This window comes from Ovis canadensis, chromosome 16 (assembly GCF_042477335.2).
Source record: "Ovis canadensis isolate MfBH-ARS-UI-01 breed Bighorn chromosome 16, ARS-UI_OviCan_v2, whole genome shotgun sequence".
Taxonomy (NCBI): Eukaryota; Metazoa; Chordata; class Mammalia; order Artiodactyla; family Bovidae; genus Ovis; species Ovis canadensis.
In genome coordinates this window covers 66,030,540-66,055,779 of record NC_091260.1, presented here as the reverse complement: position 1 = coordinate 66,055,779, position 25,240 = coordinate 66,030,540, and the positions used below count along the sequence as shown (strand labels likewise).

The 25,240-nt window shown below is 36.7% G+C and overlaps 2 protein-coding genes across 2 annotated transcripts in view; one reads left to right on the top strand and one right to left on the bottom strand.

Annotated features, from left to right (window-relative positions):
* Positions 1-25,240, bottom strand: part of CDH18 (cadherin 18) — a 1,279,339-nt gene that overhangs the window by 1,220,069 nt on the left and 34,030 nt on the right. The gene's annotated exons all lie outside the window — the stretch shown is intronic.
* LOC138421777 (ribosomal protein eL22-like) lies at positions 13,644-14,014 on the top strand. The gene has a single exon (XM_069556139.1). It carries the CDS (start codon positions 13,644-13,646, stop codon positions 13,953-13,955), a length of 312 nt encoding a protein of 103 aa, XP_069412240.1. The 3' UTR covers positions 13,956-14,014.

Below are 25,240 nucleotides of genomic sequence, written 5' to 3'. Positions count from 1 at the left end.
CAGCTTTTGGAAACTACCTTCATTCCTGGACTCTTGCATGAACCTCTGGCTTCATCTTCAAGGCCAACAAGAATAAGTCAAAGCAACACATGCTTCCTATCTCTCCTGCTTTTTCCCTCTGCTGCCACATTTCTTTGACTGATTGTTCTACCCTCCTTTTCCATTTTTATGAACAAGGGATTACATCTGGTGCAACTAGATAATCCAGGATAACCTCTCTATTTTAAGGTTAGGCTAATGTCATTTTCTTAATTAATTAATTGTATATTTCACTATATAATAATTAAATGTCTGTTAAAAGTCCTCTCAATGAATCTATTATATGTATCTCTGTCTGTTCAGCGGCTCAGTTGTGTCTGACTCTATGACTCTGTCCATGAGATTTTTCAGGCAAGAATACTGTAATGTGTTGCCATTTCCTATTCCAGAGAATCTTCCCAACCCAGAGACTGAACTTGTATCTCCTGCATTGCAATCAGATTTTTCACTTGCTCAGTCATCGGGGAAGTTTCCTCTATTTTAAGGTCTATAATGTAGGTTTCACTTGTAATGTCCTTCTGCCATGTAACACAACCTATACAAAGGATTAGGGTGTGAAGATCACATTTCTCCAGGAGGGAGAGAGTCTGCCTACCACACAAAGTCCTCCTGAGGAGTTTCCCCAATGCCCCATGTAACCGAGGTCTCTCTTCTAAACTATAGGGATTATAAACTATTCCCAGCTCTAGGGAATATTTTGTCTACTTATTTCTAATGATTCTTTCTTTAATCTTCAGTCATTTCCTCTCAGAACAAAGTGCATATTTTTGGCGGTCTCTGTGCACTGTCTCGCTTCAGAAGGCTGCTCCATCATTTTTAGCCATTTTTACTTCTCCAAATTCTAGCGTCTGTCTCCTCAGCTCAGTCAGATGATTGGGGTGTACTTTGCTTTTCAACTCCTTATGCTGTATTCTGGAAAACACCTCACCTCATTATTTCCCTTTGCTCAGGGATCACAGTTCTGTTGTGCTTATTGTGCAATGTCTAAAATAATTTCATATATTTTGTCTACTCTTCTAGTTTTAATTTTTTACCACATGAGGGCAAATTTTTGTAGCAGTTAATATTTATGAGAAAAATATATATTCTTCAAGATATGCTGATTAAAGAATTTCTTTCCCACAGCAATTTTACACAGTATTTTTAATAATCTAAAAACCCAGTGGATTAACTGGGGAATGTAATTTCTATTAGTCTGACTTTTATAGTTGATTATAAAATCTAAAGAATTGGGGAGCAGTTTGGGTTTAGAGGGGAAAAAAGATGCTTAGGCAAAAATAGCTTCCAGTTTGAATGCCATTTTGCTATTTTCATAAAAATAAGTGATGATAATGTTAATGTTTAGTATATTAAAGATCTGCAATATTAGTGAGAAAAATAAAAACACCTCACAGTTTTGAATAAAGAAAATGTTTGCTCAAAAAATGGATTTGCACATTGATGTTTAGGTTTTAAACCATGTCATTTGGAAAGTCCTTTGTAACTGAAGCACTTTCAAGAAAAGAAATATATATATATATATATATATATATAATTTAACTTATATGCAGAGTACATCATGAGAAATGCTGGGCTGGAACAAGCACAAGCTGGAATCAAGATTGCTGGGAGAAATATCAATAACTTCAGATATACAGATGACACCACTCCTATGGCAGAAAGTGAAGAGGAACTAAAAAGCCTCTTGATGAAAGTGAAAGAGGAGAGTGAAAAAGTTGGCTTAAAGCTCAACATTTAGAAAACAAGAGATTACGGCATCTGGTCCCATCACTTGATGCGAAATAGATGGGGAAACAGTGGAAACAGTGTCAGACTTTATTTTCTGGGGCTCCCAAATCACTGCAGATGATGTTTGTAGCCATGAAATTAAAAGACGCTTACTCCTTGGAAGGAAAGTTATGGCCAACCTAGATAGCATATTAAAAAGCAGAGACATTACTTTGCCAACAAAGATCCGTCTAGTCAAGGTTTTTCCTGTGGTCATGTATGGATGTGAGAGTTGGACTGTGCAGAAAGCTGAGTGCCGAAGAATTGATGCTTTTGAACTGTGGTATTGGAGAAGACTCTTGAGAGTCCCTTGGACTGTAAGGAGATCCAACCAGTCCATCATAAAGGAGATCAGTCCTGGGTGTTCTTTGGAAGGACTGATGCTAAAGCTGAAACTCCACTACTTTGGCCACCTGATGTGAAGAGTTGACTCATTGGAAAGGACCCTGATGCTGAGAAGGATTGGGGGCAGGACAAGAAGGGGACGACAGAGGATGAGATGGCTGGATGGCATCACCAACTCAATGGACATGAGTTTGGGTAAACTCTGGGAGTTGGTGATGGACAGGAAGACCTGGCGTGCTGCGATTCATGGGGTCACAAAGAGTCGGACACAACTGAGCGACTGAACTGACAGATATTTTATATATATATATACATATATATATATATGTATATATATAGTGAGCTTGAGGTTTCCTAGTACCTAATTCCTAGCACTCAGGTTTCTCTTTTCGTGAAACATTTTCATTAATAAAATGATTTTTGTAATGAATGCTATTTCAGAAGAACCATTATCCTTTCATAGGTTAAAATGGTATATCTCAAATAAAACAAACTTATCCTGTATCAAAATGTGAAAGAAAGGAAAGTGAAGTCACTCAGTCGTGTCTGACTCTTTGCAACCCCGTGGACTGTAGCCCAACCAGGCTCCTCTGTCCATGAGATTCTCCAGGCAAGGATACTGGAATGGGTTGCCATTTCCTTCTTCAAGGAAATCTTCCCAACCCAAGTATCAAAATGGTCACAGGTAATTTTGTAGATGGTTTCTGGATTGACAGATATCATAATCTTGAAGAAGGACATAAATCAGCACTAATTTTTGCTTTTCTAACACTGAATCATGGAGGGATAGTAACAGGTATTATGCGTTATAAAAGGAATAAGTATAATCACTAATTTATTATATAGAACTGATTTTGTCTGTATCTGTACCATTCACAAAGAGAGACTTCCTCACTCCTACCACAGTGTTTTTCAACCCTGCTTGTATCTTGGAACCACCTGCAAACCTTAAAGAATTACTTATACCTAATCTAATCCAAATAAATAATGTGAATAAACAAGAACTTCCTACACAATACTAATATATACCCAAGTTCATAAACTACTACTTTAGTGGAAGAGAATTAGAGCTAAACAAATAGGCAAGGAAATTAGCCTCTAAAATTTGAAAAATCTGTGTAAGTCTTATGTATCTTCATATAGCTGAGGCCCCTTCATAAATCCTGTTGCTTTGTTTAACAGCCGTGGCTGATTCATGTTGAAGTATGGAAAACCGATACAATATTGTAAAGTAAAAAAAAAAATGATAATAATAATAATAAAAGAATTTGTTCATAAAGGCATCTGTACAGATTTGTCTTAGGGTTAGTATGAAATCTGTTCAACATGCTACTACATTTGCAAATAAAAGCACATTGATTTAATAAAAGAGCAATTTATATGCAGGAAAAAAAAAACTTTTTTAATAAAGAATCAATTGTGGGTTTTTTTGGGCAGATACCATGAATTCTATCTAAACTTATTTTCTTCAATAATTTTATAATTCAATAAAATAATATAAATCTGAATTCCTTTGAATGGCCATCTGTTTCTTATATGTGACTTCCTTTTCATTAAAAGACACAATAAAACTTCAACAGCTTTTAGAACATTACACTGTTCCTGCATTTACCATTACCAACTTTTCTTAAATATCCAAAAAGGAAAAGTAAATCTAACCACCAGGAAAAAAAATAAAGGTTAAATTATATTTTTAAATCTAAAATATTTGCAAATTCCTAATTTTCTTTTACATCACTACAAAAATAGCTAAAACTGTTGGCAATGGAATCACTCTCAGAAATAACCCCATACTGCCAATTCTCCACTTTCCCTTATATTTCACTTTTGCCAGCAAAATCCTTCTATCCACTTACTCAATAGTTAATGAACATATTGCTTATTTTTCCCAAAGAGTTCAGAATTCAGTGAATAACAATGAGGTGAGAGCTAAAAGAAAACGGCAAGAAAAGTGTTTTGGCAAGAATAAACCTTCCTAATGCTTCTGAGAGCATAGACATGATTGGCACCTGGGAATAAGTACCAGTGCCACAAAGGGCTTATCAGTGGACAGGAAATGGTCATAAACAGAGTTCCAAGAGGAGCCTGTAGAACTCAGCTAGCCTAGGACTTAACAAGTTACTATCATGTCTATGGTGCTTCAGAGATGACTTTCTAGTGAGAGGAAGTTGACAGGGCAGAACATCCAAAGTGGTAAGAGAGACACTTCGGTTGTTAGAATTTAACTGTTCAGGAAACACTAGTGGCCCCACTTTCATTTGACTTCAAATGAATATGGTAATTTTGACTGTTAGGGCTAGAGAAGGTATTGGTGTGGAGGGGCACAATGATGAAAATCTTTCTTCTGCATAAAAAAAGCCAGTTGGAGCTTTGGGTGTTCTAAATCTTCAAGTAACAGCCTCTGAATTGGTGAAAACTCTTAACCTTTGTTTTCTCAACAGTGCCCCTCCACGTTGGGAGGGTGGGCTTGCTAACAGCCTCTTTTTCTTTGCCACAGGTCTCTCTCAGAACCTGATGTCCACCAGCATTTAGACCATCTCATGAATTTCTCTTTCTCTTACATAATCTTATAGTAGATATAGTATTCAGTTCAGTTCAGTTCAGTTGCTCAGTCATGTCCAACTCTTTGCGACCCCATGAATTGCAGCACGCCAGGCCTCCTTGTCCATCACCAACTCCCGGAGTTCACTCAGACTAACGTCCATCAAGTCAGTGATGCCATCCAGCCATCTCATCCTCTGTCGTCCCCTTCTCCTCCTGGCCCCAATCCCTCCCAGCATCAGAGTCTTTTCTAATGAGTCAACTCTTCTCATGAGGTGGCCAAAGTACTGGAGTTTCAGCTTTAGCATCATTCCTTCCAAAGAAATCCCAGGGCTGATCTCCTTCAGAATGGATTGGTTGGATCTCCTTGCAGTCCACGGGAAATACAGTATTGACAGTTTTTTAATATAAATTTATCTAGGTTAATTACTTTACAATATTGTATTGGTAGAATGGCACTGAAATATGTATAATATCGACACTTTTTATGTATAATTTTGCTCAGTTCAGTTGCTAGGTCATGTCTGACTCTTTGCGACCCCATGGACTGCAGCACACCAGGCCTCCCTGTCCATCACCAACTCCTAGAGTTTACTGAAACTCATGTCCATTGAGAAGGTGAGGTCATCCAACCATCTCATCCTCTGTATCACGTTCTCCTCCTGCCCTCAATCTTTCCCAGCATCAGGGTCTTATTCTTTCAAATGAGTCAGTTCTTTGCATCAGGTGGCCAAATACTGGAGTTTCAGCTTCAGCATCAGTCCTTCCTATGAATATTCAGGATTGATAATCTTTAGGATGGACTGGTTGGATCTCCTTGCCATCCAAGGGACTCTCAAGAGTTTTCTCCAACATCACAGTTCAAAAGCATCCATTCTTTGGCACTCAGCTTTCTTTATAGTACAAGACTTACGTTCATACACGATTACTGGAAAAACCATAGTTTTGACTAGACAGATCTTTGTTGGCAAAGTAATGTCTCTGCTGTATAGGTTGGTCATAACTTTTCTTCAAAGGAGCAAGAGTCTTTTATTTATTTATTTATTTTTACTTTATTTTACTTTACAATACTGTATTGGTTTTGCCATACATTGACATGAATCCACCACGAGTGTGCATGAGTCTTTTAATTTAAAGGGTACAGTCACCATCTGCAGTGATTTTGGAGCCCAAGAAAATAAACTCAGCCACTGTTTCCATTGTTTCCACATCTATGTGCCATGAAGTGATGGGACAGATGCCATGATCTTAATTTTCTGAATGTTGAGTTTTAAGCAAACTTCTTCACTCTCCTCTTTTACTTTCATCAAGAGGCTCTTTAGTACTTCTTTGTTTTCTGCCACAAGGGTGGTATTATCTGCATATCTGAGGTTACTGATATTTCTCCCAGAAATCTTGATTCCAGCTTGTGCTTTATCCAGCCCAGGGTTTCTCATGATGTACTCTGCATATAAGTTAAATAATCAGGCTCACAATATACAGCCTTGACATACTCCTTTCCTGATTTGGAAGCAGTCTGTTGCTCCATGTCCAGTTCGAACAGTTGCTTCGTGAACTTCATACAGATTTCTCAAGAGGCAGGTCAGATGGTCTGATAATCTCATCCCTTGAAGAATTTTCCAGAGTTTTTTGGTCCACACATTCAAAGGATTTGGCGTAGTCATTAAAGCAGAGGTAGATATTTTTCTGGAACTCTCTTGCTTTTTTGATGATCCAACAGATGTTGGCAATTTGATTTGTGGCTCCTCTGCCTTTTAGAAATACAGCTTGAACACCTGGAAGTTCATGGTTCACATACTGTTGAAGTTTTCCTAGGAGAAATTTGAGCGTTACTTTACTAGCGGGTGATTTGAGTGCAATTGTGTGGTAGTTTGAGCATTCTTTGGCATTGCCTTTCTTTGCGATTGGAATGAAAACTGACCTTTTCCAGTCCTGTGGCCACTGCTGAGTTTTCCAAATTTGCTGGCATGTTGAGTGTAGCACCTTCACAGCATCATCTTTCAGAATTTGAAATAGCTTAACTGGAATTCCATCACCTCCACTAGCTTTGTTCATAGTGATGCTTCCTAAGGCCCACTTGACTTCACATTTCAGGATGTCTGACTCTAGGTGAGTGATCACACCATCGTGATTATCTGGGTAATGAAGACCTTTTTTGTACAGTTCTTCTGTGTATTCTTGCCACCTCTTCTTAAAATGTTCTGCTTCTGTTAGGTCCCTACCATTTCTGTCCTTTATTGGGCTCATCTTTGCATGAAATGTTCCCTCAGTTCAGTTCAGTAGAGTTGCTCAGTCGTGTCTGACTATTTGCGACCCCATGAATCGCAGCATACCAGACCTCCCTGTGCATCATCATCTCCCGGAGTTCACTCAGACTCACGTCCATTGAGTCCGTAATGCCATCCAGCCATCTCATCCTTGGTCGTCCTGCCTCCAATCCCTCCCAGCATCAGAGTCCTTTCCAATGAGTCAATGCTTCTCACGAGGTGGCCAAAGTACTGGAGTTTCAGCTTTACCATCTTTCCTTCCAAAGAAATCCCAGGACTGATCTCCTTCAGGAAGGACTGATTGGATCTCCTTGCAGTCCAAGGGACTCTCAAGAGTCTTCCCCAATACCACAGGTCAAAAGCATCAATTCTTCAGCACTCAGCCTTCTTCACAGTCCAACTCTCACATCCATACATGACCACTGGAAAAACCATAGCCTTGACTAGACGGACCTTAGTCGTCAAAGCAATGTCTCTGCTGTTAAATATACTGTCTAGGTTGGTCATAACTTTTCTTCCAACGAGTAAGCGTCTTTTAATTTCATGGCTGCAGTAACCATCTGCAGTGATTTTGGAGCCCAGAAAAATAAAGTCTGACACCGTTTCCACTGTTTCCCCATCTATTTCCCATGAAGTAATGGGACCGGATGCCATGATCTTCGTTTTCTGAATGTTGAGCTATAGGCCAACATTTTTGCTCTCCTCCTTCACTTTCATCAAGAGGCTTTTTAGTTCCTCTTCACTTTCTGTCATAAGGGTGGTGTCATCTGCATATCTGAGGTTATTGATATTTCTCCTGGCAATCTTGATTCCAGCTTGTGTTTCTTCCAGTCCAGCGTTTCTCATGATGTACCCTGCATAGAAGTTAAATAAGCAGGGTGACAATATACAGCCTTGATGTACTCCTTTTCCTATTTGGAACCAGTCTGTTGTTCCATGTCCAGTTCTAACTGTTGCTTCCTGACATGCATACAGATTTCTCAAGGGTCAGGTCAGGTGGTCTGGTATTCCCATCTCTTTCAGAATTTTCCACAGTGTTTTGTGATCCACACAGTCAAAGGCTTTGGCATAGTCAAGAAAGCAGAAATAGATGTTTTTCTGGAACTCTCTTGCTTTTGCCATGATTCAGCGGATGTTGGCAATTTGATCTCTGGTTCCTCTGGCTTTTCTAAAACCACCTTGAACATCAGTGAGTTCACGGTTCACATATTGCTGAAGCCTGGCTTGGAGAATTTTGAGCATTACTTTACTAGCATGTGAGATGAGTGCAATTGTGCAGTAGTTTGAGCATTCTTTGGCATTGCCTTTCTTTGGAATTGGAATGAAAACTGACCTTTTCCAGTCCTGTGACCACTGCTGACTTTTCCAAATTTTCTGGCATATTGAGTGTAGCACTTTCACAGCATCATCTTTCAGGATTTGAAACAGCTCAACTGGAATTCCTTCACCTCCAGTAGCTTTGTTCGTAGTGATGCTTTCTAAGGCCCGCTTGACTTCACTTTCCAAGATGTTTGGCTCTAGATTAGTGATCACATCATCGGGGTATCTCTAATTTTCTTGAAGAGATCTCTAGTCTTTCCCATTCTGTTGTTTTCCTCCATTTCTTTGCATTGATCGCTGAGGAAGGCTTTCTTATCTCTCCTTGCTGTTCTTTGGAATTCTGCATTCAAATGGGTATATCGTTCCTTTTCTCCTTTACTTTTATCTTCCTGTCTTTTCACAGCTATTTTTAAGGCCTCCTCAGACAGCCATTTTGCCTTTTTTGCATTTGTTCTTCTTGGGTATGGTCTTCATCCCTGCCTCCTGTACAATGTCACAAGCCTCCCTCCATAGTTATTCAGGCACGCTGTCTATCAGATCTAACACTTGAATCACTTCCACTGTATGATCATAAGAGATTTGTTTAGGTCATACCTGAATGGTCTAGAGTTTTTCTCTACTTTCTTCAATTTAAGTCTGAACTGGGAAATAAGGAGTTCAATGATCTGAGACACAGTAAGCTCCTGGTCTTGTTTTTGCTGACGGTATAGAGCTTCTCCATCTTTGGCTGCAAAGATAATCAACCTGATTTTGGTATTGACTATCTGGTGATGTCCATATGTAGAATCTTCTCTTATGTTGTTGGAAGAGTGTGTTTGCTATGACCAGTGTGTTCTCTTGGCAAAATTCTATTAGCCTTCGTCCTGCTTTATTGTGTACTCTAAGGCCAAATCTGCCTGTTACTCCAGGTATTTATTGACTCCTTACTTTTGCATTCCAGTCCCGTATAATGGAAAGGACATCCTTTTTGGGTGTTAGTTCTAAAATGTCTTGTAGGTCTTCATAGAACCGTTCAACATTAGCTTCTTCAGTATCACTGGTCGGGGGATAATTTTGCTCAAAGGTGCCTAATTTTTTCACCCATGTATTTTATGTTATAGCTGCAAATTTTTAAAAGAGAACACAATGAAGTGATGTTTCATTTTCCATCTCACCACCTAACACAATGCATTAGAATATTTAGTTTCCTGCAGATCATTTAGCTCATGACTCACCCACTAGCCTACAGATATTGTACCCTTGACCTGTACACACTACCACCCCTATGGCTTTAACACTCCATTTTCCCCCACAGATCCAGCCACACACTGTCTCACTCATGAATATGAATGCTACAGATATAACCAACTACTGAATCTCCAATGAATGTCTAATAAATTAAAACTTATTTTGGGAATAAATGAATGGTGTAGACAAAGGAAGAAGTTGCATGAAATTTACCATACTTGAAATTTGGTCAGTTTACCCACACCCTGAAATTTACTCTTCTTCTTGGTCAGAGAAGAGTGGGTAATTAAACATGGAATAAAATTAAACAGTCTGCCCATTCTAATAACAATTTCTCTCCAACAGAAGTTTAAAATAGAACTGAAAGAATACTTCCTTACCTCACTTAATCACTAAAGAATTCCACAAGAATCTAGTAATTGTCTGGTACCCAATTCATTATCAGATGTTAAAGTTTTCTTTAATATCCTAACATTTTGAATGCCTTTTTTAAGCTGTATTTTTAAGATTTGTTTTGGAGTGTTTCTAAAGGCATGTGTGTGTAGGTATTGATGCATACACACATATTCTACTGGAAAGCTAATAGCAAATATTTAACTAAAATTGTAATAATATCCATAGATAAATATGTAATCAAGCCCTTAAAGCAAATATGAACACTGAAAAATGTTCCATTATACAGTCAATGTTTGCTTTCTATCTTTTTAATCAGCACATAGTAGCTCCATTTCGGAGATCAGGTAGTAGATGCAAAGATTTTTCCCATGATTTACCCTATCCTAGGTTGAACTGCAAACTCTATGGAATGATCCTTTGGACTATATTTATAAAAGATCATAATATTTAGAAATAATTTGAATAGCTTAGAAATTATACAGGAAGTCAACTCCAAGTATTCCAATTCTGAAATTTCTCGGTGTGACTTTTCACTTAAGCTATGAGCAGTACTTCCCCCTTTGGATAAGAAGTAATGATTCCCATGCATCATTCAGTCATCCTAAGTCTTAGTTTCCATTTCTCTTTATTAATATGCAATTGGGAATAAACTAATAGAGAGTTAAATAATATTTACATTATTTACTTCCAAAAATGTTTGATTTATATTCAGTTTAACAGACATGTATATAATAATGGAACAGAGATATTATTTTCATAAATATATTATTCATTCTCATAACAATGTTAGCACCCCTTCAAAAACTGAATCTTTTAATTTTGGAAAGGACTGAAATGTATTAGTTACTTAATTTTGAAATTATTAAATGCTACATATAGTGAAACTAATACTATTTTATATAGATTAGCAGTACTTTGACACATTTTAAGACACTTGACATATGTGTCCCTATACATTATTATTTTATAAAACATACTATAAAGGGAAACTGAAAGAAACAGAAAACTCACTGATGCAACAAGGATGGTTAAGTTCTTCGGGGGTAAAGGATACTAGAGCTGTAAGTCAGGAAGAATCAAATGCCTTGCAATTCGAGTACTAATCATCTAGAATTAAACTAGCACCAGAGCCAACAGGTAAAATGAAACCAATGCCATATATTCTTTTCAATGTATGGGAAAACTTCTGAGGAAAAAACAAATTTTTGAGGAATAAAAGCATATAAGAAAATTTGCTTAAAGTTCCTAGTTTTGTGAAATACTATTTACTCTTCTGTGGCATCAAAATCTAGCAGCATTTGACTATAGCAATTTAGAGTTGTGCTACCCTAATCCCCATATTCCATACCTGTGAAAAATATGAAATATTTAGTGAAAATCCATTTGGGGAATTTGGAAAAGTTTAGGAGCAGGCTTATTTTAAAATTTTATGTCCCAATGGAGCACAGAAATTAATCTTATCTTTGCATTTTAGAGGATTTAATTTGAGGGTCATTCTATTTTGTAATAGGAAAAGCACCTCCTCTTTTGAATGATAAACTCAAAGTTATGGCTTGACTTGCCAACAGAGAGAAGAGCAGAGACACTGACAGACTTAAGGTACCATTTTCCTAAAATATAGAATAAGTGGGAATGTAAGAACTAGGCAGAAATTCAAAATCTGCAATTCACAAAATAGAATGATTGAGAATGAGATGAGGTGTGGGGGTGAGAGCTTGTTTCAAAACTACTCCTGATTAAATTAGATAGCCAATGGGAATCTAGTGCATGGCACAGGAAACTCACACAGGGACTCTGTACCAACCTAGAGGTCTGGAATGGGGAGGGAGATGGGAGGGAGTTTCAAAAGGGAGGAGATATGTGTACACCTATGGCTGATTCATGTTGAGGTTTGACAGAAAACAGCAAAATTGTGTAAAGCAATTATTTTTCAATAAAAGATAAATAAATTAGAAAAAAAGCTCCTTATTAAATTGATCAAAGCCACTTGTCTAGCATATTCATCCTGTGAATACACTAAACAACTGGATGCCATAAAGGAAATGGTTCTTTCCTTAATTTTAATCTATTATACTTCACAATAGACCCTACCACATAACCTAATATATCCATGTTAATACGGTAATTATATAATCTGAATGGTTTTTTGCAAGGAGTATACATGCCAGAATGAGGCAATATCAAGCTACTAAGTAGCTTGACCTTTTGGTCTTGTCTGGCTTTGTGGCTGAAAGCATATGTGGCTCTAGCTGCATCTCATGCAGAATAATGACAGAATAATCACTGGGGCATGAAACCACAACCTGTAGGGAGTTAATCATGACCATTAATCTCTGCTGCATTCCTCTAGTCTTTGAGGCTAGGAGCAGTGACAGAAAGAGATTTCATTTTGTTTACTGAATATAAATGAATCCCAAGTCAGCTTCTTGGTAGAAATGGAGAAGAAAACAATATTACAAGTAACTAATTTGAAAGTGCATATTGTGTGAAATTGCATATTGAGACTCACTTCTATTGGGCTATATTTGATCTTTTTACTTCAGTCGTCCCATCTGAGGACTCAGAGGATAAGTATCTACATTGCTAAGTTCTTATCATCAAAGTTCTCAGACACAGACATCTGAGAGTAGTTTATGGAAAGTAAACTTTCCAGATATCCTCACTTGAAATAAATTATGTCCTGAAACTATAAATTTTTTTTTTTTTACTTTTTACATTGCCTTTCTAGTATAATCTTAACCATGAGATTACTGCATATACTTATACAGAATTTATGTTAGCTTGCTGCTTCTAAAATTCCATTGATAATATCTCTTACCAACAATCCAGAAGAGCTGTGCAGACTGAAAACAGGAATAATAAGACCTTATAACAATGTGTATTTTAATACTAAAACAATAGGACCATTTTTCTGATATTTGAAATCAATGGGAAGTTGGTGGATAGGGCTGTTCAGTATTTGGAAAAGAACTAGAAATACATTAAAAAGAAAAATTTAGCAAAGATTTTGACTATGTTGGTGTCTAAATTAAAGTTTTGTGTTAGGTTCAATAGCTTTACAAAAACTATGTAATATTCATTAATCACTGCCACCGCCATCATTCACACACACACACACACACGCACACACCCTCAGAATAATAAACACAATAAAGAAGAAGCTTGTTGTAGAAAAAAGAACTGGATTTTGCTTAAAAATTTCCTGATTGGAGACCTGACTCTGTGACCTGACTCTGTCCCTCATAAATCACGTAAACTCAGACAAGTAACTTAATCCACTGAAGCCTCAGTTTCCTCACCTCAAATATAAAAGAACCGAACAAGCTACTTTAATGGATAAGCTGTCAAAATGTTTATTCATTTAATAAAAGTAATTGCCTAAATATTTAATTCCTGAATTTTAATTTCTGAATTAGCTATATTAATGATTTTTCACATCCACACATAATGTGAGCAAATCTATCTTATTTCACTAAAGCTTTAGTATTGTTCCACGTTGTTTTGAATATATCAGGTGATAGACATATCACAGATGCTATCAATACTTCAACAGTAACCTGAGAAAGTATATAAACACGTGTCTTCTCAAAGTACACACATTTAAGTCTCATTGTACCTATTGTTTTTCCTAACTTGCAATTAAGTCTATGAAACATACTCATCAAATTCCAGGTAACGCCAAATTACAAGAAAAAGTCAACTTAAAAAAAAAAGGCTCTAATCACGCAGCAAGCCTTCAAAATGGCGCAAAAGAAAGACAAGAAGCCTAAAAAGTCAACCTGGAAGTTTAATTTGGAGTTTACTCATCCAGTAGAAGATGGAATTTTTTATTCTGGAAATGTTGAACAGTTTCTGCGGGAGAAGGTTAAAGTGAATGGAAAGACTGGAAATCTTAGGAATGTCGTTCACATTGAACACTTCAAGAATAAAATCATAGTCGTTTCTGAGAAACAGTTCTCTAAAAGGTATTTGAAGTACTTTACCAAGAAATACCTTAAGAAGAACAATCTCCGTGATTGGCTTCCTGTGGTTGCATCTGACAAGGAGACTTAGGAGCTTCGTTACTTCCAGATTAGTCAAGATGAAGATGAATCTGAGTCTAAGGACTAGATGATGCCATCCTTTATAGGACTTTGCTTACTAATAAAACAAATTAACCATACTAACGAAAGAAGCATCTTGAAATGGACCTTTAGCTTATCAGTGAAAAAAAATGTATGTTAAACATTCATCTTTTTATTTAAGGACATGCTGTTTCTATGGTACTGGCCTTCCTTTAATACTTTCTTATATTTTTATTGCAGTATAGTTGATTTACAATATTGTATTAGTTTCAGGTATATAGCAGAATGAATGACTTAAACATATATCCTGGAGAAGGAAATGGCAACCCACTCCAGTGTTCTTGCCTGGAGAATCCCAGGGACTGGGGAGCCTAGTGGGCTGCTGTCTATGGGGTCACACAGAGCCGGACACGACCGAAGCAATGCAGCAGCAGCAGCATACATATATCCACTTGTTCTTTTGTCATATAGACCATGACACAGTATTGAGTCCAGTTCCCTGTGCCATACAGCAGTTTTTTAGTTACATGTTTTATGTATGCTAAACTGTTTCAGTCATGTCCAACTCTTTGGAAACCCATGGACTGTAGCCTGCCAGGCTCCTCTGTCCATGGGATTCTCCAGGCAAGAACACTGGAGTGGGTTGCCACTTCCTACTCCATCTGTTTTATGCATAGTGTCAATCTTCCAATGTACCCCACTCCCCTGTATCCCCTGGTAATCGATAAGTCTACATCCAACTTCTGTTTTATAAATAAGCTTTTGCCCCTTTCCCCTTTTAAATACTTTGTATAAACAATATTTAAATAGCTTATAGTTAGTGGAATTTTTTTCAGGATTTATGTAATATACTAATTTTATAGATGTCCTCAAGTTAAAAGTATACAGTGAAAAAAGCACAATTCAGGGTATAACTATACAATAAAATATTTAGATTTGAAAAAAAAGAAAAACATGCAGAATAAGCTTGAAAACATCAAAATCATAATTACATGTCAATAGAAATTAAGGGTCAATGTAATAAACATAATAACCCCCCTCCTCCTCATCATGGCTAGTTATTACTGAATCCTTTGTACCAGACATGGATTTAAGAGGCATGTGCGCGCTGTGCTAAGCTGCTTCAGTTACGTCCAACTCTTTGTGACCCCATGGATTGTAGCCTGCCACATTTCTCTGTCCACGGGATTCTTCAGGCAAGAATACTGGAGTGGGTTGCCATGTTCTCCCCTAGGGGATCTTCCCAACCCAGGGATCAAACCCAAGTCTTTTATGTGTCTCCAGCATTAGCAGGTGGGTTCTTTCCCACTAGCATCATCTGGGAAGCCCTTTTAAGAGATATAAATCATACATGATAGCATGAAATTCTACATTAGTCCAACAACTTTTAATATGTTTATCTCAATAAAATAACTACATTTTGAAACAATAGTCTATCTTCATAACTTAAATGTTTGGGATTGGGGAAACATTGATTATTACTTACATTTTATAAAAATTTAACACAGGCTCATATGAGAGATCAGATAAAATTACTAAGGAAAAAGTCTGAAGCCATGTATAAAAATTTTGAACAACTGCAAAAAAGCAGAAAAAATATCTGTCAGAGTGTTATGGTTATGTGCAACCTGAGATCTGGGAGAACTGAAAAAGTGTTAGCCTCTCAGTCATGTCCAACTCTTTGCGACCCCATAAACTCTAGTCTGCCAGGTTCCTCTGTCCATGGACTTCTCCAGGCAAGAATACTGGAGTGGGTTGCTATTCCCTTCTCCAGGGGATCTTCCCCTCCGAGGGGTCAAACCTGAGTTCTCTTGCATTGCAGCAGACATATCTGGGAGAACACTTAAATGCAGCACAGCCTCAGTTGTCAACGATAAACATTTAAAATCACCAGTAAGAATTAACTCCAGAGGTGCTGCTGCTGCTGCTGCTGCTAAATCGCTTCAGTCGTGTCCGACTCTGTGTGACCCCATAGACGGCAGCCCACCAGGCTCCCCTGTCCCTGGGATTCTCCAGGCAAGAAGACTGGAGTGGGTTGCCATTTCCTTCTCCAATGCATGAAAGTGAAAAGTGAAAGTGAAGTTGCTCAGTCCTGTCCAACTCTTCGTGACCCCATGGACTGCAGCCTACGCGGCTCCTCCATCCATGGGATTTTCCAGGCAAGAGTACTGGAGTGGGGTGCCATGGCCTTCTCTGAGAGGTGCTTCTAGTAGAAACCAAACCATCAAATCATTCAGGAAAACTTCAGAGGCATATTCAGTCTGAGGGATAAGCTTGATATGAGACCTGATGACCTTGATCAAATACATATCAATAAAAGTGACTGATGGTGGAAAATATAGCCTTTGCCTGTCTGAGTATATAGCTCATCAAAGGCTTATTATACAAGCTTCTAGTCATGGGTGGTGATAGGGTGACTTCTCTTCTCACATTCTTGATTCCAACTTCTAATTCAGCTCTTGAGAGGCCTGAATCTACTCTCTCTCACACCATGAACCTGTTACTCACTACACCCTCACTGTGTTCTTCCCTATGGCCTGGCTTTGTCCCTCACTATAGACTGACTGTGTCCCTCAATACAGCCCAACTCTATTCCTCTCTATAGCTTGACAATGCTCCTCACGATAGCCTGACACAATTCTAACTACTGCTTGAGTCTGTTCGTCATTCAGCATGACCCTGATCCTCGCTATATCCTTACTGTGTTCTCATCATGGCCTGACACTGCTCCTTTGTGTTATCCAGCATGTGATCATCTCTACTGGATTAGTGCTATCCTCTTGAAAGATGCACAGAACCAGAGTGAAAGTCTATCTGAGGTCAGAATCGGTAGGAACTTTATGAATAAGATGGTAAAGATTTCAACAGTACTATATCAGAGAACTTAATATAATTTTTGGAGCCTTTAGTTTCATTTGGGATTGAAAGAACACTTCCCCTTACCACGTACACACCAACCTAGTAATACTTTTTTCTGTGTGTTTCAAGCACTGGTATGTTGGTTTCATGCTAAATTCTTGAGATATTAAAATATATCATTAAAATATTAAAGATCTGATAAAACAGGTTAACAGGTGAAATGGAATGACAGATAATGATAAGATAAACACCAATCTTTGAATGAAATCTATTTATAGCTTTGCCCTTTACACAACGAATTTGAAGTAACTTACAAAAAAATACAAAAAATGTTTTAATAATTAAATATCTATATAAAAGGGTACTTAAAATATAATAAGGATCAAGAAAATATGATGCCTCTAAACCAGTGCAGATGACTGATAGGTCTTGCTCTTTGTATCTCATCATGGTCAAGCAAATGAAACAAAATAAACAAAACAAAAAAAATATGATTGTAATTGGGCATAAGTTATAGAGGGAATCAAGACATAAAATTAAAATTTTACACATTGCTTCAACATTCCAATCCTTTGATAAATAAGATTTCTTACTCTACGTTTTGAGAAAGAATGAGTGGTACCCAGTTACACTTCTACTCTTAAGTCAAGATCTCAGAACACTAGGATGGTATGTAGAACATTAAATACAGATTTACACTCCTCGTAAAACCACAGAAAAGATTGGTGTTCAGTTGTTAAGTCATGTCTGACTCTTCGGGATCCCATGGACTGCAGCATGCCAGGCTCCCTTATCACTATCTCCTGGAATTTGCTCAAATTCATGTTCATTGAGTTGGTAAGGCTATCTAACCACCTCATCCTCTGACGTCCCCTTCTTCCTTTGCCTTCAGTGCTTCCCAGAATCAGGGTCTTTTCCAATGAGTTGGCTCTTTACATCAGGTTTTCAAAGTACTGGAGCTTCAGTTGCAGGATCAGTCCCTGCAATGAATTATCTAGGGTTGATTTTCTTTAGGATTGACTGGTGTTTAAAGTATAAATAGTGATTTGCTTGTATGGATTGCCATTTTCTATTATTTTTAAATTTGGGGGCATCATAAACTTATTTGAGCCTCCACTGAAAACAAATAATCCTATCTTCTACAGACTACAATATTCTGGATTATATTTGTATAATACATATGCCTTAGAAGTGAAAGATAAAATACATTTTGAATACATTTGACTTTGAATATTTAATGTACATTTTGAGTAAATTAACAAATTTGACTAGCCAGTAACTTTGATGTTAAGAATAATTGATTTAGAGTATTTGTTAAATAAGAAACATGTGTTTCTTGAAATAAGACAAGATATCTTAATTGAACCAATACATTCGATTCAATTAAGCACCTCCTCTTTGGTGCTTAAGTTTTAAGAGTTTTAAGATGAAATGTCAGGAGGCATACGTTTCCTCTCATGTTGACATCCTCCAAAAGATAAATAATCAGGGAATTGTTATATCTTCAAGGAGAATCATGTAAGAGCTATGATTAAGTAGAGAATATGTTAGTTTCAAGGTTTCAGAGTCAAAGATTTCAAAGGTTTAGTATTTATTAGTTTTGTGTTCCTTATCAGGTATGGACTATCTCAAAACCCAGTTTTCATAGTACGTACTGTACTATTTTTTTAAATGAATTTAGCACTTATGCTAAAGTAAGTGTCAATAATGTCAATTATTGTTATATCACTAGTAGTAGTAGTAGCAGCAGTAGTAGCAATGTGCATGCATTACTCAGTCGGGCTCAGCCGGGCACAGTCATGCCGACTCTTTGTGATCCCATGGACTGTAGCCTGCCAGGATCCTCTGACCATGGGGTTTCTCAGGCAGGAATATTGGAGTGGGTTGCCATTTCCTCCTCCAGGGAATCTTCCCAACCCAGGGACCGAATCCACATCTCCTGTGTCTCCTGCCTTGGCAGATGGATTCTTTACCACTGTGCCACCTGGAAAGCCCCAGTGGTAGTAATAGTAGCAGTAAATAGTAAATGCTAAACAAACATCTTATTATTGTTATTATTATCTGAGATGGGAAGAAAATGGGGCAAGCAATTACAAAGGATTCGCATTATGGTCTTGCGATGAGAATTTTTTATCACTATTATAGTCTATATGTGAAGTCACTCAGTTGTGTCCGACTCTTTGTGACCCCATGGACTGTAGCCTACCAGGCTCCTCCAACCACGGGATTTTCCAGGCAATAGTACTGGAGTGGGTTGCCATTTCCTTCTCTAGGGGATCTTCCCAACCCAGAGATCAAACCCGGGTCTCCTGCATTGCAGACAGACCCTTTACCCTCTGAGCCATCAGGAAGTCCTATATACTATATGTTATATAAAATTATAGGTGCCTTTTTACATAAATATTTAATCCAGCTGGATTTAAGCCTTGTATATGGTATAAGGTAAAGATTTAACTATTTAATTCCCCAGAGAAGACTGTTTCCTATACCTTCTACTAAATGGTTCAAGTTTTCTTCATTGGTTTACGATGTCACCAATATTATATCACAATTTTGTATTTACATGGTTCTAGTTCAGAATTCTTCAGTTTGTTCCATTGGTTCATTTACACATTATTATGCCAATTCCTTGAACTGTAAGGAGATCAAACTAGTCAATCCTAAAGGAAATCAGTCCTGAATATTTTGGAAGGACCGATGCTAAAGCTGAAACTCCACTATTTTGGCCACCTGATTCAAAGAATGGACTCACTGGAAAAGACCCTGATGCTGGGAAATATTGAATGTGGGAGGAGAAGGGGACAACAGACAATGAGATGGTTGGATGGCATCACCGACGTGATGAACATGAGTTTGAGTAGGCTCCAGGAGTTGGTGATGGACAGGGAAGCCTGGTGTGCTGCACCCCATGGGGTCGCAAAGAGTCAGACATGACTGAGTGACTGAACTGAACTGATGCCAATTCCACAACCATCCTCATAGTTTAAACTTGTAGTCTATCTTAATGTCTGTTAATAAAATATACATTCTACAGTCTATTTTAAATAAACTTCTTTGTTTGAATATCATACTTGTGGCAACCCCTCATTTGGTGAAAAAAAAGTAATTTAGTAAAAGAAAGATAATTTATAATTTTGGGTTTTTTTTTGGCTTTTCAAGAGCTCATTCACATAGTGTAGGTTACTCTTTTGATAATGTAAGCAGTTGTACAAAATTCTTGTGTGTAACAGAAGTTGTTATAGAAATTAAACAATCTATATCTCTTGTTAGATATTACTTAAACATATGTTTAAGATAATTACACTGCATTTAATAGTTCTTATAGCTGAGTAGTAGATAAAACAACTGATTGAAACTTTTATTCTGTATTTTGGTTATGGTTAAAAGTTTAAATTTTATATATTTGCAATTTTTCTCATAACTCTAACAGTGTTTTCAGAGGGAACTACTCTTGGAATGTGAAAGCTAGTTGTTGTTGTTGTTGTTGTTTTTCTGTAAATATTCTAGGAACACAGAACATGCTTTTCTTTTCCTTCAAATGTCTATGATTTTTTTTCAGTAAGTATGCATTAATACTTCACTCTCAAAGATCAAGATCAAACATGTGCAAGGCTTTTCAGTTCACAGGTGATTAGGCTTATTGCTGAATCTATTTCCTTCTCTGTCTTGCCAGATTTGATTGTGGCCAAACATATTACAAACTGAGAGATGCTAATTCAAAGAGACATTTACAAATTGGAGAAGTAATCACAAGCACACAGCAGAGTTGGGAAAGATTGCATGTGGGTGGTTAAAAAAGGAAGCCAGAACTCACAGGCAGAATATGCTGTGAGTAAAAAGAAAAAAAAAAAAGTATTATAGTAAATAGGATAGAGATTTGGTAACTGTCTTTTCAACTGAGCATACTGAAAAGACAATTTGTTTTAAATTCTCTTTCTTCCTGAAAGTAGAATGCTCACTTGGCCAGCGCTGAGAACTTGAAATCAATAAACCACTGGAAGAAAAGTATTAGCCCGTGGTAACTAGGTTTTCTGACATTATCTCTCTGTGTTTGCTGGTGGCAGGACTTCTGGTATTCCCATAAATGCCTTCCATCAAAAAGCAGAAATTAGAAAATAAAGACAAAAACAAAACCAAACAATTTTGTACAAGGGGAGGAAAAGTTCACCCTACTTCAGTATCCATGATTTTATACTTTTTGATCTGATTACTAACAGAAATCAGAATTGCAAATGATTGGTACAGAGATAATAATGATGCATAAATTACTGAGTCACATAGACTAGAATCTTAAATAAAAACTCCAGGGGAGTCAAAAAATCAAACTGTACAGAAAGATCTCACCATCAACTAAGAAACTGGTATAAAAGTTGGTAGCATTATTTATCTAACATTGAAACATTCTAGTTAGCATGGTTGGATTGAAACATAAAAAGAGACTGTGAGCAATTTTTCCAGGTAAAATAAGATTGTGTCTGCTACAAAGTGAAAGGTCTCTAAACTTATTCTTATTTCAACAGGAAGACCAAATCAGTTCAGTTCAGTCACTCAGTTGTGTCCAACTCTTTGCAACCTCCTGGACCACAGCAGGCCAGGCCTCCTTGCCCATCACCAACTCCCAGAGTTATCCACACTCATGACCATTGCATTGGTGATGCCATCCAACCATCTCATCCTCTGTCATCCCCTTATCCTCCCGCCTTCAATCTTTCCCTGCATCAGGGTCATTTCAAATGAGTCAGTTTTTTGCATCAGGTGGCCAAATTATTGGAGTTTCTGCTTCAACATCAGTCCTTCCAATGAATATTCAGGACTGATCTCCTTTAGGATGGACTGGTTGGATCTCCTTGCAGTCCAAGGGACTCTCAATAGTCTTCTTCAACACCACAGTTCAAAAGCCTCAATTCTTCAGTGCTCAGCTTTCTTTACAGTCCAACTCTCACATCCACATGTGACTACTGAAAAAAACCATAGCCTTGACTAGATGGACCTTTGTCAGCAAAGTAATGTTTCTGCTTTTTAATATGCTGTCTAGGTTGGTCATAACTTTCCTTCCAAGGAACAAGCATCTTTTAATTTCACAACTACAGTCACCATCTGCAGTGATTTTGGAGCCCCTCAAAATAAAGTCAGCCACTGTTTCCACTGTTTCCCCATCTCTTTGCCATGAAGTGATGGGGCCAGATGCCATGATCTTCTGAATGTTGAGCTCTTCAGTAAAATTTTACTGTGTGATCTCATATTTACTCTGTTAGCTGATATTTACTTTCTAGGACCCTGCTTTTATTAATGCTGATGTCCAAATCCTTCAGTATTAACAAATCTATAATAGAAAACTGGAAAAGAAAACTGATTTTGAACATGGACATAAAAGGATGTGTAAGAAAAAGAAGGCAATAGCAACCCACTCCAGTGTTCTTGCCTGGAGAATCCCAGGGACGGGGGTGCCTGGTTGGCTGCTGTCTATGGGGTCACACAGAGTCGGAAATGACTGAAGTGACTTAGCAGTAGCAGCAAAAGAAAGAAAGAAGAATATTATGTATATTGGAATATACTGATACTATAAAACATACATAAACTGTATACTAATTTAAAAATGGGAGATGCCAATTTAATTCATACTTTATCATTGAAGGACAAAATGTCTGTTTACAAATATATAAGGAACATCAACTTTCATTTTTAATTAGGACATCAACTAATTATCTACAACTTTACATTACCTTTGCTGCTGTCGTTCAGTCACTAAATCTTGTCTGACTTTGCGACTCCATGGACTGCAGCATGTCAGGCTTCTCTTCCTTCACTATCCCCTGGAGTTTCTCAATATAGCTAACTTTCAAAATATCTATATTTTAAAAAATATTTTATTTAACAATAAATATTTATAATTTCGTTTAGAGACAGATTACATTGGGTATGTTATAAAAATGACATCTGAGTAGTCATTATTTCCCTTTCCAAAGTAATTTCATATATTGAAGATAAGCCTATCAAGTATAAGGCTAGTATTTTTATCTGTGTGTGTGTGTGTGATTTTATATGTGTGTGCATTTATTAAATACATTTAGGATCTATTTTAAGGAACAAAATTCCATATAAATTGACAAATATTATAGACAGAAAATACATATATACATGTATACCCAAATATTTTAATTGTTTTAAAGGCATAATAAGAATCAAAGTCTATGACAGCAGGGTAAACTAGTTATTGGTTTATCAGTTTCTTATGACAGTGCATATCTCATAGTTAGAAATTTTCTTTCCAAATATACCAAGAAAAGCATAACTAAAACTTCCTCAATGAGGACAGAATCAAAGGAGGGAAAAACAAGTGACTATCTCTGATCATGACTGGAGAACTCTGAATTGGCTTCAAAGAATCAGTTTTCTATACGACTAGTCCTAAACTTAATTTGCTTGCTGAAACTGTGATACAGTCATTGGCTTATCCAGTCTTTAGATTATTTTTTACCACATTGTGTCTAGCTCCTGGGCAAGACAGGCACCAGTAAGCCTATCTTCATGATGAAAACTCAAGCACTGATCTTGAGAATCTTACGTGTACTGAGGAAAAGAGACAAATGAGAAAATACAAGACATCAGATCCATGGTAATGCATAATAAATGCTATGGGACACATAGAGAAACCATTCAGCTTTGGAGAGTTTAGGAAAACTTAGTACAAAAATAAAATTGAAACTAAGACTTATAGTCAAATGGAATGAAAAGATATCTCATACTGTATGTAATGGTGGTGATAATTTGAGAAAGAGGGAAATTCATCAGGCAGAATAAACAATTTGTACAAAATACTTAAAGTGATTCTCAAATATACTCATAGATTGCTCTAAGTCCACACTGAATTTTGTGACAGTTCACGATGAAATAGAACAAATAAAGAAAATATTTCCTAAATTTAAATATATCTAGATGGTTTTTAAATGTTTGAATCTACATAATAGTTTTAGTATTAAAGTGTTCCTTATTATATGAAATAATTATGACATATTTATGTAGATATAAATATGTGCATATATGTATACATACTGTGTATGTTTATTATATATTTTGAGATATGTATATGTACATATGGGATGTGTAAATACATATATATTTGGCCTCCTTGCTCAGTAAATGCACAGTTTGTAAGACTGGGTATCCATATGTCCTTTTGTTTTTATTTTCTTTCCATGAAATGACTACAAGCATCCACCAGCTGTTGCTTTTGGCAAACTGCACAGACATCAGTATGTATAGAATATTCAGAGACACACTTGAAAAAGCTTTGAACCTACCCAAAGTAGATTACAGAGGTAACCATGGGCCAAATAATAGAGAATCTTATATTTAAAATTATTTGCACGTTTTCTTGATTCTATGGGAAAACATTACAGAATTTTAAATAAGAAAGTGAGAAGATTAAATGTGTCCTTTTGAAGTATTATCTTAGCTGCCACATAAAGAACAAAGAGTTGTGGGGCAAGACCAAATGAGACATGAGACGTAGGAAAATGGCCTGTTACAGTAATTCAAGAGATAGTTGATGTTGTTTTAATCTAAGGCAGTATCAATGAAGACAGGGAACTTTAGTCATCTAATAGGATCTGTGGATACAGAAAAATGCATAGAAGAGTCTGCTATATATTCTTGTATATTTATTATATTCCAGCATATTTATTACAAGTGTTGAATTCTTATTCAAAGGATAATAACAATCCATTTTTTTCAATATATATATATACTGGAGGAGAAGATAAAATATCAATGACATCTTTTAGTGAATCTTCAACATAAAATTTTTCCCATGCTTCCAAAATCTTTTTATTAATTTAAATTCATTTATTTTAATTTTTTCCATTTAAAGTGCCCTTTGCAGCCTGTCAACTAATCCAAATACTTAAAAGACAGTGATCCTCTCATACAAAATGGTTTGTTTAATTTTGAGATTTATTACATTATGTTTACAGATGAAACACCAGGCATTAAGTTCATGTAGAAAGATATGACTAATGTTACTTTGCAAGATAACTGTAAATAATTACTACAACACTAATAAAACCAACACTAGACATACTGGAGAAACTTCTAACACAAGCTAATGTTCTGCAGAAAACATCAGCCTAAAGAACTAGCACCCTATCATGTATGCAAAGTGATTTAAAGTCACACAATTATTACTTTAAAACTTCTTGATAGCTTGTATTGCAATCACCAATTTTATAATACACATAGATGGGGATTAAAATAAAAAATGAAAGCTAACATTTTAAACTAATAGTGTAGCCAATAGGATTGTCTCTTTAGATCTGAATTTTAATTCTGATTTAATCAATACCTCTAACTAATAGTAACTATGTCCGTCAAAGAAATATCTTTGAAGTACCTGCATTCCAAACACTGTGTTAGAGG

Bases quoted from the DNA above. Each gene is read 5' to 3' on its own strand.
- LOC138421777 (XM_069556139.1), top strand. From the start codon at position 13,644: ATGGCGCAAAAGAAAGACAAGAAGCCTAAAAAGTCAACCTGGAAGTTT.